The 18,121-nt window shown below is 40.4% G+C and overlaps 1 protein-coding gene and 1 long non-coding RNA gene across 4 annotated transcripts in view; one reads left to right on the top strand and one right to left on the bottom strand.

Moving 5' to 3' along the window:
• Positions 1–398: 398 nt before the first annotated feature.
• On the bottom strand, positions 399–8,827 carry LOC149127560 (uncharacterized). Of its 2 annotated transcripts, none has more exons than XR_016231726.1 (4): positions 8,698–8,827; positions 2,240–2,343; positions 970–1,067; positions 399–500 (listed from the first exon to the last, which is right to left on the bottom strand). It is a non-coding gene; the product is annotated as an uncharacterized LOC149127560 (long non-coding RNA). The 2 variants fall into 2 exon arrangements; XR_016231725.1 differs by lacking the exon at positions 8,698–8,827 and adding an exon at positions 3,562–3,723.
• Positions 8,828–8,920: 93 nt separating this feature from the next.
• Positions 8,921–18,121, top strand: part of ASZ1 (ankyrin repeat, SAM and basic leucine zipper domain containing 1) — a 77,514-nt gene continuing 68,313 nt past the window's right edge. The window contains exons 1-4 of one of the 2 annotated variants that reach the window (XM_089327937.1): positions 8,921–9,060; positions 9,467–9,566; positions 13,511–13,633; positions 16,339–16,450. In XM_089327937.1, coding sequence (XP_089184063.1) covers positions 8,956–9,060; positions 9,467–9,566; positions 13,511–13,633; positions 16,339–16,450 — 440 coding nt within the window. In that variant the 5' untranslated portion in view covers positions 8,921–8,955. The remainder of the gene's footprint in view (positions 9,061–9,466; positions 9,567–13,510; positions 13,634–16,338; positions 16,451–18,121) is intronic. The other variant, NM_001171019.1, reaches the window with a different exon arrangement.

Genomic DNA, 18,121 nt, shown 5'->3' with positions numbered 1-18,121 from the left:
AGTGAAATAAGCCAGTCCCCAAAAGACAGATATCATATGTTTTCCCTGATACGTGGTAACTAATAGAGTACCTAAAATGTAATGTATTGGAGTGAAATGAACATTTAGATTCAATGATCATTTATAGCTCGTCTCTACAGTTGAGGAACAGTGTTTTTTTTCTTCATACTATTTGTTGAACTCTTTACTTAATGTAGGGTTAACTTTATGAGTATAAAATAAACTGAAAATAGATCTTTGTAAAAATTAACAGTGAGACTAGGAGAGGGAGGAAAAGGGTTGTAGCATGGACAGGAGGAAGAGTAGGGAGGGAAGTATTGCTATGTTCCTAAATATGTATATATGAAATACATAAAACTTGTATACCTTAACTAAAATTTTTATAAAGGTATCATTACCTGGTATTTAATCATATATTCATTAATGTGTTTGTCTTGCTAGATGATAATCATTCTGAGGTGAAATATCTTGTCTCTTCCTCGCAATTTCATTTCTGATGCCTATAAAACAGAGATGTAACACAAGAAATATTTGTGGAATCAACTAATGCTATTGCCTATCTCTCCCCTTGACTGTTTTGCACATATAAATTCTAGCAATTGAAAAAAAATTAAAAAATATTTTTTATCAATTTTATGCCTCAAAAAAAAATTATCCTAGCTGGATCTCACATAGGATTAAGAACTCAGGATCCTAACAGATTTTTTTCATATTTTTGAAACTAATGATATGTCTATCCTTATAAGAGATAGGCAGAAATTATAAGAACATGATAACATTCACTTTAAAGCAAGCATTCCACAAAACACAGCGTCATCATTTGTCATGGTAAAGTGAATGTATTCGCTAATCATCACTAACATCTGAGACAAAGTTTGCAAGTTAATAAAAAACAAAGCCAGGGAGGAACTAAATTTGAGTAATATTTATTTCTGGTGTCCAGCTGATTTCTTGTCCTCTTTTTCTTACCGGTTTTCTATCATCAGTGAAGCAAGCAGAACACTGTAGCCACAAGTAAGTGGTTTTCCGACCCACGACAGGAAGTCACTCCAGGGGAATTCCTAAATCTTTTCAGACAAAACCAAATTACTGATTTCTTATCTGGCCAGGAATAAAGCTTGTGACTTACCTGAAGATGAATCATAAGTTTATTCTGAGTCTGGTTTCCTAGTCAGATGAAATCTTTGGAAAGGAGTGCTTCCCTCTGCAGTGTGGGAGTAAAACAGGATGCAAAGCAGCAGCACACAGGGGAGACAGTGCTGTGTGCACATCACCCTTTATTTTTTTTTAAAGATTTATTTATTTTACTTGAAAGTCAGAGTTATACAGAGAGAGGAAAGGCAGAGAGAGAGAGAGATCTTCCATCCAATGGTTCACTCCCCAATTGGCCGCAATGGCTGGAGCTGTGCCGATCCGAAGCCAGGAGCCAGGAGCTTCATCCAGGTCTCCCATGTGAGTGCAGGGGCCCAAGGACTTGGGCCATCTCCTACTGCTTTCCCAGGCCACAGCAGAGAGCTGGACAGGAAGTGGAATAGCCGGGTCTCGAACCGGCGCCCATATGGGATGCCGGCGCTTCAGGCCAGGGTGTTAACCTGCTGCGCCATAGAGCTGGCCCCCACATCACCCTTTCTGAGTCAAACCTATGCATCACCCTGCAGCCAGAGAGGCTGGTGTGAATTTGGACTATACTACTTGTATTATCCTGGATAGCTTATATAACCTTTCTGCACCTCAATTCCCTCATCTATAAAACAGAGATGTTAATAATAGCAGTTACCACACAAAGCTGTAGCAAGAATTATATGATTAGTGGTTGCAAAGCACTGAGAGAATTATCAGGGAACATGGAAGTGCTGCAGAAGTGTTACACTGTAATGACTAAAAGCATGCACTGCACTGCTCTTCCAGGTAGGTCACCTTGGGCAGGTGACTTTACCTCTCTGTGCCTCCATTTCCCCTCTGTAAACTTGAGATAACATTTACTTCAACAGGATTGTGTGAGCAATAAGTGACTTAATATAGATAAAGCCCTTAGAACAGTGACTGCAAAAGAAGTCAGTCAGAACATGCATGGTAAAAAAGGTAGAGAGAACAAAGAGGCCTCTGCTGTAATGTGGAACGTTTTCTTAGCCTAGCTGGGAAACTGGCCTGAGCTAGAAAACAAATATTATAATAAAAAAAGACATAAAGAATTTTATTGATTAGTTGGGAGAAAAGCAGGCTCTGGTGCCAAGCTTACCCAGAAGGCCGGGTGACTAGAGTTGTTTGTGACCCGTCTTAGGAGTTTGGTGAAGACAAACGGCTCCCCACTGAGAGGCCCCAAGATAGAACTTTCTCTCTGTCCTATAAAAGTCACAACAAAATGGGAGAAATGGGAGATAAGAAAGCAGGAGGAGGTAAACACACAAGAAATACTTTTCTTAAAGGACCTTGTACAAACTTTCCAGTGGGCATAAAACATCTAGATCTCTACCTGTCAATGGCTTTTTCCATCTGAATGAGCCCCTCCCTGCTCTTTTCCGGGCACTTTCCCTTTTTCTTTCAATCTCTCTCTACTCTTTTCAATAAAATTATTTTGTTAAAAACTGCCTTCTCTGTTCATCTATGTCCTATCTCATCATGGATAGAACAAGTTCCTGGGGTTCAAGTCAGTTGTAAGAACTGGTCTATAGAAAGTGCTATAAAATGAATTTATTATCATTATTATTGCTATTATTATAACCTTGGATTATAATTCATAGTATGCTTTTTAAAATTTACTAATTATTTATTTTTATTTGGAAGGCAGAGAGAGAGTTATCTTCCAAGTGCTAGTTCACTCCCTAAATGCCTATAGCAGCCAAGGCTGGGCCAGGCAGAAGCCAGGAGATAGGAACTCCATCAAGGTTTCCCACAGGGGTGGCAAGAACCCCAGCTCTTAAGCCACCATCTGCTGTATACCAGGGTGCACAGCAGCAGGCAGCTGGGTTGGAAGTGGAGGTGGGACTCAATTCTGGGCACTCTGATATGGAATGCAGGCATACCAAGTATCAGCTTTACCTGCTGTGCCACAAGACCCACCCCCCAGAACAAGATTCTTGAAGGATTGATCTATTCCAAGTCTCCTGCTTCTTCATCTTTTTTCTTTTTCTTTTTTTGAGTCTGAGTCAGACAGAGATCTCCCTAATTAGCTGGTTTACTCTTCAAATACCAGAAATGGTTGGAGCTGAGACAGGCAACGCTGAGAGCCCAGGAACTCACTCTGGGTCTCCTAGATGGGTGGCAAGGTTCCGACTACTTTAGCCATCACCTGGTGCCTCCTGGGGTCTACATTAGTAGAAAGCTGGATTTGGGAATTGTTGGGACTTGAAACCAGGCACTCTGATAATAGATATAGACATCAACAGCTGGGCCAAATATCTGCTCCCTCTTGCTTCCTTGATCATTCTTAGGCCCCTTTATCATTCCCACTTCTTTGATGGCTTCCTAAAGGAACAATTCATGGCCAAAGATTTATTCCTGGCCCTCTGAGATCCTCTCCCTTCTCCCTTGGTAATATCATTTGCATCTGTCTATTTTTACCTCTTAGAAAGATGACTTCTAGCAGCCAGCTCTGTCGTGTAGCAGGTTAAGAGGCTGCCGGTGGCATCAGCATTCCATGTGGGCAGTGGTGTTAGTAAAATGGTGCCATCTTCCTAAGCCCAGCCTGGCTTACTAGAAGTCAGGTGACCAAATGGCCCAATCACAAGTGCCAGCTCCACCCCCACCCTAATAGGATTTGCCGCTCCTGCTTCCCTACCTCTGCAAAGCTACGTTAAGACCTGTTCTCCCAGTACAGGTTGTTCTCTCTGTGCATGGGGAGGCAGCCTGTCAGGTTCTTCACACCCAACAATAAACCTTTTCCCTTACTCTGGTGTTTGGTGTATTTGGTGGTGACCTTTCCTTTCAACTGGTTCAAGTCTCGACTGCTCCACTTTCAATCCAGCTCCCTGCTAATGCACCTGAGGAAGCAGTGAAAGTACTTGGGCCCCTGAACCCATGTGAGAGACCCAAATGAAGCTCCTGGCTCCTGGCTTCAGATCATTGCAGCCACCTGGGAAGTGAACCAGCAGATGGAAGATCTGTCTCTCCTTTCTCTCTCTCTAACTCTTTGAAATAAATAAATATTTTTAAAAAGAAAGATGACTTCTAAGAGCTGAAACAATACTGCTGGCCTCTCTGAAGATCTGGACATGGATGTTCCTCAGGTTTTCAGATTGTCTCTGTGCAGAACAAAACTCATCTGCTACCTCAAACTCTAATCCTCCTCCTGTTCTTGTCATACCTGCTTTGATTCCTCTCTCCCTCCTCATCCTTCATTTCTAATTACCAAAACCTAGTGACCAATTCACAACAAATTTTTAATATGTTCCTGCTCTCCACTTTTTCTACCATTTATCTAGTTTATAATTACAGTAATATTCTAATCCTGAAATCATTATCATGTATTATTCAGTATAAAAAGAAATGAAGTATGGATACATGCTACCACGATTCTTAAAAATATTATGCCAAATTTCATATATATACACATATATGTATATGTCCACCCAAAATTTTTGAATATAACCTTATATGGAAATAAGACCTTTGCAGATATAGTCAAATTCAGACTAAAATGGGATTAGAATGGGCCCTAAATCCAATATAACTGGTATTATAAAAGGGAAATTTATACACAGAGACAGACACACAGAAGAAAATGCCAATGTAAGGACAGAGGCAGCTGGACTGGACTGGTATTGTGGCAGAGTGGGTTAAGCTGCCACTTGGGATACCAGCATCCCATGAGTGTCTGTTCAAGTCTTAGCTGGTCCACTTCTTGTTCACTCCCCAAATAGCCTCTATGGCCAGCGCTGCGCCGATCTGAAGTCAGGAGCCAGGAGCTTCTTCCAGGTCTCCTGAGCGGGTGCAGGGGCCCAAGCACTTGGACCATCCTCCACTGCCCACCTGGGCCACAGCAGAGAGCTGGACTGGAAGAGGAGCAACCGGGACTAGAACCCAGTGCCCATATGGTATGCCAGTGCCACGGGCAGAGGATTAACCAAGTGAGCCACAGCGCCGCCCCCCCCCCCCCTTCTTTCTCTTGTATCTGCTGACACCTTGATTTAGTCTTAGCCTCCAAAATTGTGAGGGAAAAATGTTTGTGGCTATAAGCCACTCAGATAATGACAATTTTCTTGGGTAGCCCTAGGAAACTAATACAGGAAGTATGCATACATCAATTTTGTTGACCTACATCAATTGATGGACATTTGAGTTATTTCCACTTCTGCTTAATATGACTAATGCTATGAATATTCATGATTTATATGAATGATTTTGAGTTAATTTTGTAAAAGGCATGAAGGTTATGCTGAGATCCTTTTTTTTTTTTTTTTAAAAAAAGGACTTATTTATTTGAACAATAGAGTTACAGAGAGAGAGAGGGAGAGACAGAAACAGAGTTCTTCCATCCACTTGTTCACTACCCAACTGGCCATAATAGTATGGCCTGGGCCAGGACAAAGCCAGGAGACAAGCTTAATCCGAGTATCCCGTGTGGATACAAAGGTGCAAGCACTAAGGCCATCTTCTACTGCTTTCCCAGGTACATTAGCAGGGAGCTGGATCAGAAGTGGAGGAGCCAGAACATGAATAGGCACTCACATGCGATGTTGGTGTCCCAAGCAGTGGCTTAACCAGCTGTGCCACAATGTCAGTCCCAAGATTCATTTTTTTAATCTATGGATATTCAATTGTCTTAGCACCATTGTTGAAAAGATTATCCTTCCTCCATTGTTCTTAAACATTTTTCAAAAGTCAATTGGTCATTCTGTTCTTGTGTGCTGTTATTTCTAGTCTACTTTTTACCTTTGGCCTACACCAAAAACTCCCAAAATCAAGGTTATAGATGAGTCTTGAAATCAAGTAGAACAATTCTCTCTACTTTACTCTTTTCAGAATTGTTTTATTCTAGTTCCGTCTTCTGAGATAAAATTAGCATTTACACCAGTGGATGGAACAGCTCTGTCTCCCCCTCCCTCTCTGTCATTTTGCCTTTCAATAAGTAAATACATGAAGCTTAAAAAAATCTGATTTTTTAAAAAAAAATGTCTTGCTGGGTAAATCTCAAAGTAAGTTATATGTGGAGGAGTTCCAAATTTTTAAAATTTTTATTTATTTATATAAAGGGAACAGATTTCACATACTTCCTATATACAATTTTAAGAACATAATGATACTTCCTACCCTCCCTCCTCCATTCCTTATTTTTCTTTTAATTTTTGTGGTGACATACTTTCAAATTACCTTATTGTCACAAGCTTAATCCTCCATGAAATAAAGAATTCAAAAGCAATAAGTAGAAAAAAACACTGTTCTTCAGGAATATAAACTCCCAAATTTATGTCTCTATGATCAGGCTTTCTTGAGCTCCATTTTGAAAGTATGACTACCTACTTGTCAGCTAGACTTGGCTGTCTGGTCTTGAATATGTTAATTATGAGATCCTAATTAAATCTTCAAATATATCCTACTCAGTCAATGTTACAACTACTTAGCTAGTTGCTCAAAATAAAATTTCTGCAAAAGCTAGAATGTCCTTAAATATATACCTTAGAACTTGTCTTTCTTCAGCTTTAAAATATTTCAATGATCAGTTGCTGTTAGAGCAAACTCCTTACTTGAGGTCCATGAGAGCCTCATTATATACACCTCTGCTGTGAGGCTCCAGCCTCACACTTTTCTGGTTCAAGCAGGGCAACAAAGAATAGGAGCTTTTTTTTTTTTTTTTAAGATTTTATTTTATTTATCTGAAAGACAGAGTTACAGAGAGAGGCAGAGACAGAGAAAGAGGTCTTCCATCCACTGGTTCACTCCCTAGATGGCTGCAATGGACAGAGTGGCGCCGATCTGAAGCCAGGAGCCAGGAGCTTCTTTTAGGTCTCCCATGTGGGTGTAGGGGTGCAAGGACTTGGGCCATCTTCCACTGCTTTCCCAGGCCACAGCAGAGAGCTAGATTGGAAGAGGAGCAGCCGGGACTAGAACCGGCACCCATATAGGATGCCGGCACTTCAGGCTGGGGTTTTAACCCGCTGCACCACAGTGCCGGCCCCCAATAGGAGTTAAGTGAGATGCCTTGGGTACAAAACGAACGGGGTTCTTACTGCTTTTGCAGAACACTGAAAGTGAGTGAATACCTCCCTAAACTTTGTCCTACTGTGCTCCTAGGCCTCTTTCCTGTTCTTTCTTGCCTTAGGGCCTTTGCACCACTGTTCTCCAATTGCCAAGAAAGCTCTACACTCTGGCATTTTATGCCTGGCTCCTTGTTATTCAGTACTGCACCCATATCTAACCACGTCATCTAAAATAATACAAGCTAATATCTATTTATCTTCTATATTGAGACAAGTCCTATTCCAAGCCCATTATTTAATTTACATTTTTTGGTAGATACTATGATTATCTCTATTTTATAGATGAGAAAACTGGTACAGAGAAGCTAAATAAGACTGCCCATCAACACACAGCTACAGCTATTAAATGATTCTGCTTTTGGAAACACATAAGTGATTTGATTCCAGAAACTGGGCACATTTGTTTATTTTCTTTGAGACACTTAAAATCTACAAAAGTCTTTTTTGTTTACTTGCATATTTTCTATCTCTTCTCATTAAAATGTGGGCTCCATGAAGCAGTTTGGTTGTTCTTTAGTGCTATCTCCTTAGACCTAGTTGTTGTACCTGCTTGTACTCAATGACAGAATGAATGCAATTAGAAAGACAGATGTGGTCCCTAACCTATTGAAAAATGTTTACCTTTGTGAGCCTTAAAGGGGATAATTTCAAAATCTTGTATCAGGGAATCTTTAAGAAAGAAATTATTTAAAAATCTTTCAAACAGCGCACAACCCCTTTCCTTTTAAATCACCTTGAGGTATTTAAGGGTACCTTATTCCTTGAGGTATCTAATTTTCTGTGGTGGCAAAGACAAACATGTTACCAACATTCCATCTAGAAGCTATGGGCAGAAACGTGAGTTTGAGATGAACCTTTTCCACCTACAGTTGTTTGTATTACTTGCTTTCTGGACATTTAAGTCACCATTTCATTCTTCCCAGCTCTTTGAATAGACTGTTCCTCCACCCCTCCTTTCACGGCTGACTTCTCCCTCTAGGGTAATACATATCACAACGGGAAAGTTCTTTGATGAGATCACGGGAGATTTAAAGTGAGAATCCTTTCCAGGAGGTTCTCAACAGTTAGTCAGCTCCCATTTGTCTTTGGCTTCTTCAATGTTTGGAAGGTGTTTCTTTCCTCCAGGCCTCCCACGTCCATGCAGGTGCCCAAGCCCTTGAGCTACACTCTGCCACGTTCCCATCCAGGGAGCAGGATGGGAAGTGGAGCAGGCGGGATACAAACCAGCTCCCATATGGGATGCCTGGTCACAGGCCTAACTTGCTATGGCACAGCGCTACCCCAGGGGTGTTTCTTATGACAGTATTCTGGCTAACAAGAGTCCAGTTCCCCGAAAACAAGCCTTGGACAGTGGGTTTGGCAGATGAGAAACACGAAAAAAGGCTCCAAAACCCTTGTTTTAGCCTTATTCCCATCCTGTTCCTGCCACAATTGGAGCGTTACCTACCAAGCAAGAATTTCATCAATGTAATAGTTTTTAAAACAATGAAAGGAAAGTCACCTAAAGGGACTGGAAGTATTTGGCAGGGCTTTCTTGCGAGAACTTCGTCGACCGCCTGACCCTCAGCCACGCCAAATTCTCAAGCAGGGACTCCTAACAGGAGAGCAGAGCTGGGCGCAGTCACACGCCTGCGCAGGAGAGCCCAAAGCCCGGAAGTTCACGCGTCGCTCGTACCCACGCAACTCTTCCCGCGCGCGGCCCCAGTGCGCAGGCGCCTAGGCCGCGGGCCCGGCGTGAGTGGGGAGCTAGCTGGCGGGAATGGCGACGGGGTCGCTCCGTGGGCTGGCAGTGGCTGGTGGAGGAGAGAGTAGCGACAGCGAGGATGATGGCTGGGAGATCGGGTATCTCGACCGACCGCCTCAGGTAATGGCGGAGGCCTCGTGACCGCACCCGGTATTGGCCTCCTTTGCTTTATATGGGGAAGCCCATATAAACCTCCTCTTCGCTTGTGTAAATGAAGATATTTGCACGTAAATCCATGAATTTTACGTATTGGTCACCAACTGGGTTCTGACAGATGCGCTTCTCTAGGTCGTCAGTGTAGCTCTTTACTTAAATTTGGACCAGTCACCACCCATTCCCCTTAAATAAAATTTCAGATGGGATTTCTTTACAAACTTGGTTGGCAAAAATCAGAACAATGGAAACCTACGGACTTAACCACACATTATTGTTTCTTGCAGTGGTAATGAAAAATATATATATATACAAGACTTTAAAAAAAAAAACTTTCTTCTTATCTTGTTTTCCTTTTTTTTTTTTTTTTTAGAAATTAAAAGGACCATTACCCATAGAAGAGAAGAATGAAACATTTAAGAAAGCATTGACCACAGGAGATACTTCTCTGGTGAAGGAGCTCCTAGATTCTGGTGAGAGATGAGGGGATGTTGTAGCTGAACACAGTTGTCTACATTCACCATTCATTGTGAACAATTCATAACTGTTCAATAGATGTTTGTTTAGCAGTTAGCCTAGCTATTGGTTGACTCTGGGTTCAGTCATCCTTGTTTTCTTCCTCTACCCACCCTTTAACTTCCAAATCAGTTCTTTCATGTCAGTCAAGAGTTCTGTTCTGACAAATTCTTTTTTTTTAAAGATTCATTTTATTTATTTGAAAGGCAGAGTTACAGAGAGAGGCAGAGACAGAGAGCGAGAGAGAGAGGTCTTCCATCCGCTGGTTCACTCCCCAGATGGCCGCAACAGCTGGAGCTGCACAGATCCAAAGCCAGGAGCCAGGAGCTTCTTCCAGGTCTCACACACGGGTGCAGGGGCCCAAGGACTTGGGCCATCTTCTACTGCTATCCCAGGTCATAGCAGAGAGCTGGATCAGAAGCGGAGCAGCCAGGACTAGAACCAGTGGCCATATGGGATGCCAGTGCTTCAGGCCAGGGCGTTAACCCGCTGTGCCACAGTGGTGGCCCCCTGAAAAATTCTTTCCAGCCCTATCAGTTGTTGTTTCTTCAGCATTTACTTGGCTTTCATATAATATGTTTATCAAGAATTGTTTCTTATTACGTACATATTAGTTATATTTTTTCCTCTGCTGTTGTTTCGTTTTGTTTTTGTTTTGGAGGATTGAGGCCTTACCTAGGAATCCATGTGGATATTTGTCCTAGTTTTATTGCCTACTACACAATTAAAGACTTGCAACATAGAAGAGTGCTTCACAAAATGAATAGAAAATGAAATGAAAAGTATGAGTTTGTTGTGATGAAAACTTCTGATAATGCATGAGACGTGTAACATGAAGAAACTGAATTTCCAAAAACTTTTGCACCAAAGTAAACTCATTTTTTCATTCCATTTTCCAGGAACTTTTTAAAGTCCCCTAATAAAAATACTATGTAAATATTAAGCAAAATGATAAGGATCTGTCTAGCTTTGTGAACAGACAATGTGGCTTGAGTTTGTAATTAATGGAATTGAATAAAATTTAAATAGTGAAAAGAAGCTTAAATATTTAATATAAATTTATATATAGTATACATAGTTTTAGATGGGGAAGGAGTAGACAGAAATTTGCTTTAGAAAAGAGAATTTACCTTGTGTTAGTGGGAGTAAGTACAGTGAAGGTGATGGAGGCCCATGAAGGATTAGCACTTGATTTATAGGCACAAGTGGTTTTTTTTTCACTCTCTTTAACAGAGGTGTCTGTTTAGTAAGTATTTAGTATTGAAACTTGTTTTTAATTATAGAAATTTAAAAGTTATTTTGTAAATATAATAAATACATGGATGTAAGTAGAAAATACCTTATATTTATGTCCATTCTCACTTCTGCTACCTCTATTACACTGATGTCTCAGCTTTCATAATTAACTCCTCCTGTTCTAGACATTGTTATTTAACTCTTTAAAAATATTTTCAATTTGCCTTTCAGAGTCATGCTTATTTTTGAGACATATTTCTGCACAAATTGAAAACTTTCATTAAAAATGAAAGCATTTTTGTGTCAGCCACATTTTTCAAAAGCCCTTTTAAAAAAGGTAGACTGATTCACTCCCCAAATGCCCCCAGCTGTCATGGCTGGGCCAGGAAAAAGTGAGAAACTGGGAATTCAATCTGGGTCCCCCACATGGGTGTCAAGTACCCAACCACTTGAGCCATCACTGCTACCTCCCAGGCTGTGCATTAGCAGGAAGCGGAAATTGGGAGTGGAGGGGGACTTAATACCCAGTCATTCCAGTGTGGGATGCAGATGCCCTAAGTAGCACCTTACATGCTGCACCAAATACCCACCTCTGAGTCAGCCAGTTTTGACAGTTTGAAGGTGGATGTCTCCAACCTTTGTCATTCTGCCATGTATTAACACTTTCGATTCTCTTTAAATTATGAAATATTTTGGGGCCGGTGCTGTGGCATAGCGGGTAAAGTTGCCTTCTGCAGTGCCAGCATCCCAAATGGGCACTGGTTCTAGTCCTGGCTGCTCCACTTCCCATCCAGCTCTCTGCTATGGCCTGGGAAAGCACTAGAAGGTGGACCAATTCCTTGGGCCCCTGCACCCTTGCGGGAGACCCAGAGGAAGCTCCTGGCTGCTGGCTTTGGATTGGCGCAGCTTTGGTTGTTGCAGCCATCTAGGGAGTGAACCAACAGATGGAAGACTATATTTCTCTCTCTCTCTCTCTCTGTCTCTCTGCCTCTCTCTCTCTATAACTCTGCCTTTCAAATAAATAAATAATAATTTTTTTAAAAAATAAATAAATTATGAAATATTTCATGCATTCTAAAAGTATGGAGACATCTTTCTCTCCTGGAGATTTCTACTCTACAACTAATCTCTAGATTAGTTGGTGTTTATCATTCTTATCAGTATCTTTACACTTTTACTATATATGTATACATCCTTAAATAACAGTGTTATTTTGAATGGTTCTGATGTGTTTTTATATTTATATATATATACACACACACACACACACACACACACACACCCCATGTCAATCCTTTTGAAACTTACCTTCTTTTACACTATGCCTGGAACCTAACAGATGCTTAATAATTTACTTTTAAGTATTAAAGGTGATGATTAGCTCAAAAGACAGGTTAGGATTAGATTATGAAAGCTTTGTTAAGAAATATATACTTTATTTCTCAAGGACTGACATCAGTGGTGCCGTGGCTTACTTGGTTAATCCTCCGCCTGCGGCGCCGGCATCCCATATGGGCGCCGGGTTCTAGTCCCAGTTGCTCCTCTTTCAGTCCAGCTCTCTGCTGTGACCAGGGAGGGCAGTGGAGGATGGCCCATGTGCTTGGGCTCCTGCACCCACATGGGAGACCAGATCGGCCCAGCGCCGGCCATAGCAGCCATCTGGGGGGTGATCCAACAGAAGGAAGACCTTTCTCTCTGTCTCTCTCTCTCTCTCACTGTCTATAATTCTACCTGTCAAATAAATTAAAAAAAAAAGGACTGACATCATTATATTTGCATTAAAAACACAACACAGTTAGATGTCAATCCTTGAGAAATAAAGTATACATTTCTTAACAAAGCTTTCATAATCTAATCCTAACCTGTCTTTTGAGCTTCATGTTTTGTCAGTCATCCATGAGTATTTTTTGTGTGGTAAGATGTTAAGAGCAGCTTAGGGATAGATATATGTGATACAGGTTGAACATTCCTAACCAAAATTCCAGAATCTGAAAAGCTACAAAATTCAAAACTTTTTGAATACCAACATGATGCTACAAGTAGAAATTTCCACACCTTACTTCATGTCAAAATGCACCTGTGCTAAAAATACTGTGTGAAATTGTTTTCAGCCTTTGTGTGTAAGGTATATAGGAAACATGAATGAATTTTATGCTTACATTTGGGTCTTGTCCCCAAGATATCTCATTATGTATATGCAAATATTCCAAAAATCTAAGAACGTCTGATATCTGAAACACTTCTGGTTGTAAGCTTTCAGGCAAAGGATACTCAACCTATATTTTTGCAACCATAGAGATCTTTAATATTGCCTAGGAATAATATTTAAATTTAAAATATATTTTGCCTCTCTGAAACCTTTCCTAATTCCCCTAAAAAGAAAAGGGTAACATGTAAAAATCTATTATAATAGAGGTTGTATTTATTATATGATGAAACATTGGCTAGGTGAGATCTCTTGAATATGGTGTTGTGATAATGAAGATAGGAACTTTTAAGTCCAACCTATTTTCTATTTGCTGCATCCATATTAACAAGAAATTCCCTTCTAGAATAAAGTACATGGTGATATCACAGTGCAAATATATTTTAAACTTACATGTTTGAGGGTTTTCTTGGTGGTAGTTGTGGTGGAGTTTTTAAAAGGTTATTTTTATATTAACAGGTATTAGTGTGGATTCCAGTTTTCGATATGGATGGACTCCCCTTATGTATGCTGCTAGTGTTGCTAATGTGGAGCTGGTGCGGGTTCTTTTGGATAGAGGTGCTAATGCAAGCTTTGATAAGGGTAAGATGTTTGAGACAGCTTAACTGATTACCTCTACTGTGATTCTTTAATCCCCAAGCAGTGAAAAAAAAAATTAAAGCCATTTGAAAAAAGATCTTTCTATTAGCTGTATAAGATAAATATATAATATATAAAATCAAATTTGAAAACCATGCATACTTTGAAAAATCCTCTTTCCAAAAAGGTATTTCCAGTACACTATCTTTATAACTGGCTGTGTTATATACCTTTAACTTCTGTGCTGGTGGGTTATTTCTAAAGGAAAAATGCATTGAGAAGAACAGAAAAAGCTGATTTTGTGGAAAATTTTGAAAGTTAGCCTGTGGAATCTTAAACTCAACTCTGAATTAAGTCACTGAAAGTTGTTTCAGAAATAGTTTATTAAATCCATATGTTTGTCTTTTTTATTAAAGTATTTCTACTCAGTAGTTCTTTGAATGCTTTTGAAGAACAAAATTATATGTGCAAATCCAACTTGATTATTGTGTTGAGTTACTAATTATTTTTAAAATATTTTAATAGGCAATTAAATTCACTTTGTCATTCAGCTATTGGGTTTATTTTAGGATTTTCACATTAATTACATCTAAATTAGATATTTGTAAACTACTTCTATTCTGTTTTCTCATTAATATATATATATTTTAATATTTATTTTATTTAATTGAAAGAAAGCATTACAGAGAGAGGTAGAGAAAGAGACAGAGACAGAGGTCTTCCATCCGCTGATTCACTCCCTAGATGGCCTCAAAAGAGCCGATCCAAAGCCAGGAGCCAGGAGCTTCCCCTGGGTCTCCCACGTAGGGGTAGGGGCCCAAGGAATTGGTCCATCTTCTACTGCTTTCCCAGGCCATAGCAGAGAGCTGGATGGGAAGAGGAGCAGCCGGGTCTAGAACCAGCACCCATATGGGATGCCGGCACTTCGGGCCAGGGCTTTAACCCATTGCACCACAGCGCTGGCCCCCTAATTAATATATTTTATGTAAATTTCTGTCATAGGGCCGGCACCATGGCTCACTAGGCTAATCCTCCACCTTGCGGTGCCGGCATACCGGGTTCTAGTCCCGGTTGGGGTGCCGGATTCTGTCCCGGTTGCCCCTCTTCCAGGCCAGCTCTCTGCTGTGGCCAGGGAGTGCAGTGGAGGATGGCCCAGGTGCTTGGGCCCTGCACCCCATGGGAGACCAGGAGAAGTACCTGGCTCCTGCCATCGGATCAGCGCGATGCGCCAGCCACAGCGCGCTGTCTGCGGCGGCCATTGGAGGGTGAACCAACGGCAAAAGGAAGACATTTCTCTCTCTCTCTCTCTCTTTCTTACTCTCACTCTCACTCTCTCTCACTGTCCACTCTGCCTGTCAAAAACAAACAAAAAAAAAGTAAAAAAAAAATTTCCGTCATAGCAGTTTTGTGTTTACTCTGCTGTGCTAGGTTTTTCTTTTTTTGTTTTAGGTTTTTCATTTTATTATGTCATTTAAAACTAGCACTCAATGAAAGCTATACTTAGGAATGATATTTTTGAATATAAAAATCCTGCTAAAAATTGATAATTTCTTTACCAGTTCCCCCTCCTTGCAATTAGGTGGATACATCCAATTATAAACACTTCATGTTTTTATCACAGAATGTGCATTTAAATTCTTATGTTGTTGTTTTGGTTTTTTTTTTAATTTATTTATTTGAAAGGCAAAGGTAAAGAGAGAGATATCTTGAAAAAAGATACCTTCCATCTGCCTTTTCACTCACCAGATGTCTACAACAGCCGGTGCTGGGCCAGGCTGAAGCCAGGAACCAGAAGCTTCACCTGGTTCTCCCACGTGGTTTTAGGGGCCGAAGCACTTGGGCCATCTTCCACTGCTATTCCAGGCCATTAGCAGGGAGCCAGATTGGAAGTGGAGCAGCCTGGACTTGAACCAGTGCCCATATGGAATGCTGGCACATCAGGTTGAGGCTTAACCTTCTACGCCACAGTGCCAGCCCCCATTTAAATTTTTTTATCTGTCTTATAGTAGCCCCATCAGTTAAAGAGAGTAGGTACTATCTTCATTTCTATACATTGTGAGTAATGAGATATTAAGACATTATTGGAGTCTACTTTTATCAGCTGTACAACTGGAAGTATAATCTATTATTCTGTCAGTCACAGCTGTAATCTGTTTTGCATTTCCTAGTTCTCAATTGAGAAGCATTTTTTATTTGTTTTTAATCTACTTTGATCTCCACTTGTGCCATAGAAGCCAAGAGAATAAGAGTTTGGGGATCAGGATGAGTTCAAGAAAGACCAAATCAAATGGACTGAAAAGAAACAACTGATGGTGAAAGTTAGGGCTGTCTCAATAAGGTAGTTCAGAAGCCAGATCTCAGTTGTTAAATCATTGAGAAATAAATAAGTGAAATCAGAATATAAATCATCATTTTCTAATCATGAGTTCAGTAAGACAAATTTTAATCAACAAAAAATTGTTCAAATTGAGGCTTAGTACTGCTTTCTGTTCTCTTAAAGAAATGAGAATAGAAGAAGGAAGTTAAGAAATGTACTGTACGTATACTTTGGATATTAGAATCTGTTCCTGACCTCATGTTTTGATGAAGGAAGATAAAACTGCTAAAAGTGAGAGATTCTGGATGAATTTTAGAGTGCAAAAATATTTAGAATGTTTTTAATGGTAAAGATGTGTGGAGGTTTTTACTCAACTCTCTATTTGTTGTAGATAAACAAACTATTTTGATAACTGCATGTTCTGCTCGTGGCTCAGAGGAGCAGATCTTGAAGTGTGTAGAGCTATTACTTTCAAGAAATGCTGACCCAAATGTTGCTTGTAGGTAAGAGCTTTATTTTCTGTTAAAAAATGTTGAAGATACTTTACTTTGATTATCATCCTGTTAAACATCTGATAGCATGAGTTTCAAAAAATTATTAACAGTGTTTACTTGGCCAAATAGTTAATGTATGAAAATAGGTTATGATGTCATATTTCCAATTCTATAGTATTATCAAAGGAAGGGGATATCATGAAGATAGACTTTCAATTATTAATTTTTGTAGGAATGTCATAAAAATCTGGAATGAAAGGCAAAGGAGGCCAATTAGCCCTCATTTCCTGTGAACCATACACTCAAAAGAGTATGGTGACTGATTTGTAGTAGTAAAGCCTCTGAACTTAGTGTTTCTAAGCAATTACCAACTAACTTAGGAAAATAGAAATACATTGGCATATTAATAATTGTGTGTAAATGTGTTTAGTTGGTAAGTGCTTAGAAATTTTTCATAATCCGTTAGTTCAGATAATAATGATCGAGTGCCTGATAATTACTTGACTCGAGGATTTCTTTTTTTCATTTAGTTTCTATGATACCTGGCCAGCAGCCTTGGATGGTATTGTACAGCCTTAGATATTTCCCAGATCTTTGCTGGGGTGAAAAATGATTTTCATCTAGCTGATTTGCTTTTCAGAAAAGGTCTGTTTTGCCTCCCGAGGGACATTTGGCAATGTCTGGAGACACTCTTTGTTGTCACACCTGATAGATGCCGCTAGCATTTAAAGGATAGAGACCAGTGATGATGCTAAACACCCCACAATGGATAGGACACCCCTCAAAGAATTACCAGTCCAAAAATATCAGTAGTGCTGTGGTATATAAACCCCGACCTAGTGTGAAAGGGCAAGGCTTCTAGAGTGGATAATTGATATTTAAACAAATAAAAAAGAAATTGTAAAAACTGTGTAAAAATTTTTAGCACATCATTTCACAAGAACTTTTATTCTGTCATTTATGGTGTAATCCCTAGTCAACTATAATTTTTGATCTGATTGTTGCTAGGAATTGGGATGTGTGCTTCAGGACAGCTTAAGCTGAAGTAAACTTATTACATGGGTACTGTAATTTTGATTTGTACCCTTAGAAGTGGTTTCAGGCCGGCGCCGCGGCTCACTAGGCTAATCCTCCGCCTAGTGGCGCCGGCACACCGGGTTCTAGTCCCGGTCGGGGCGCCGGATTCTGTCCCGGTTGCCCCTCTTCCAGGCCAGCCCTCTGCTGTGGCCAGGGAGTGCAGTGGAGGATGGCCCAGGTGCTTGGGCCCTGCACCCGCATGGGATACCAGGAAAAGCACCTGGCTCCTGGCTCCTGCCATCGGATCAGCGCGGTGTGCCGGCCGCAGTGCGCTGGCCGCGGCAGCCATTGGAGGGTGAACCAACGGCAAAGGAAGACCTTTCTCTCTGTCTCTCTCTCTCACTGTCCACTCTGCCTGTCAAAAAAAAAAAAAAAGAAGTGGTTTCATACAAGACTTGCCTATCTGGGTTTAATGGAAAATCATATTTTGCATAGTGTTTTTAGTCTTTTTTTTAAAAAAAGACTACTTTTACAAGGTATAACAAGTAGTGAAGTCTTTACTTCAATCAAGTCTTTCTCAATCACTTATCTTGTAAGCATACTGAAGAAGTAAAGCAAGCCAGTATCTTAGGTTTTAGATGTTTCTGATAGCTCAAGAACTAG

The sequence above is a fragment of the Oryctolagus cuniculus genome, chromosome 3, assembly GCF_051225735.1.
Source record: "Oryctolagus cuniculus isolate XC-2025 breed Fujian yellow rabbit chromosome 3, ASM5122573v1, whole genome shotgun sequence".
Lineage (NCBI taxonomy): Eukaryota > Metazoa > Chordata > Mammalia > Lagomorpha > Leporidae > Oryctolagus > Oryctolagus cuniculus.
This window is presented reverse-complemented; position numbering and strand designations above follow the sequence as displayed.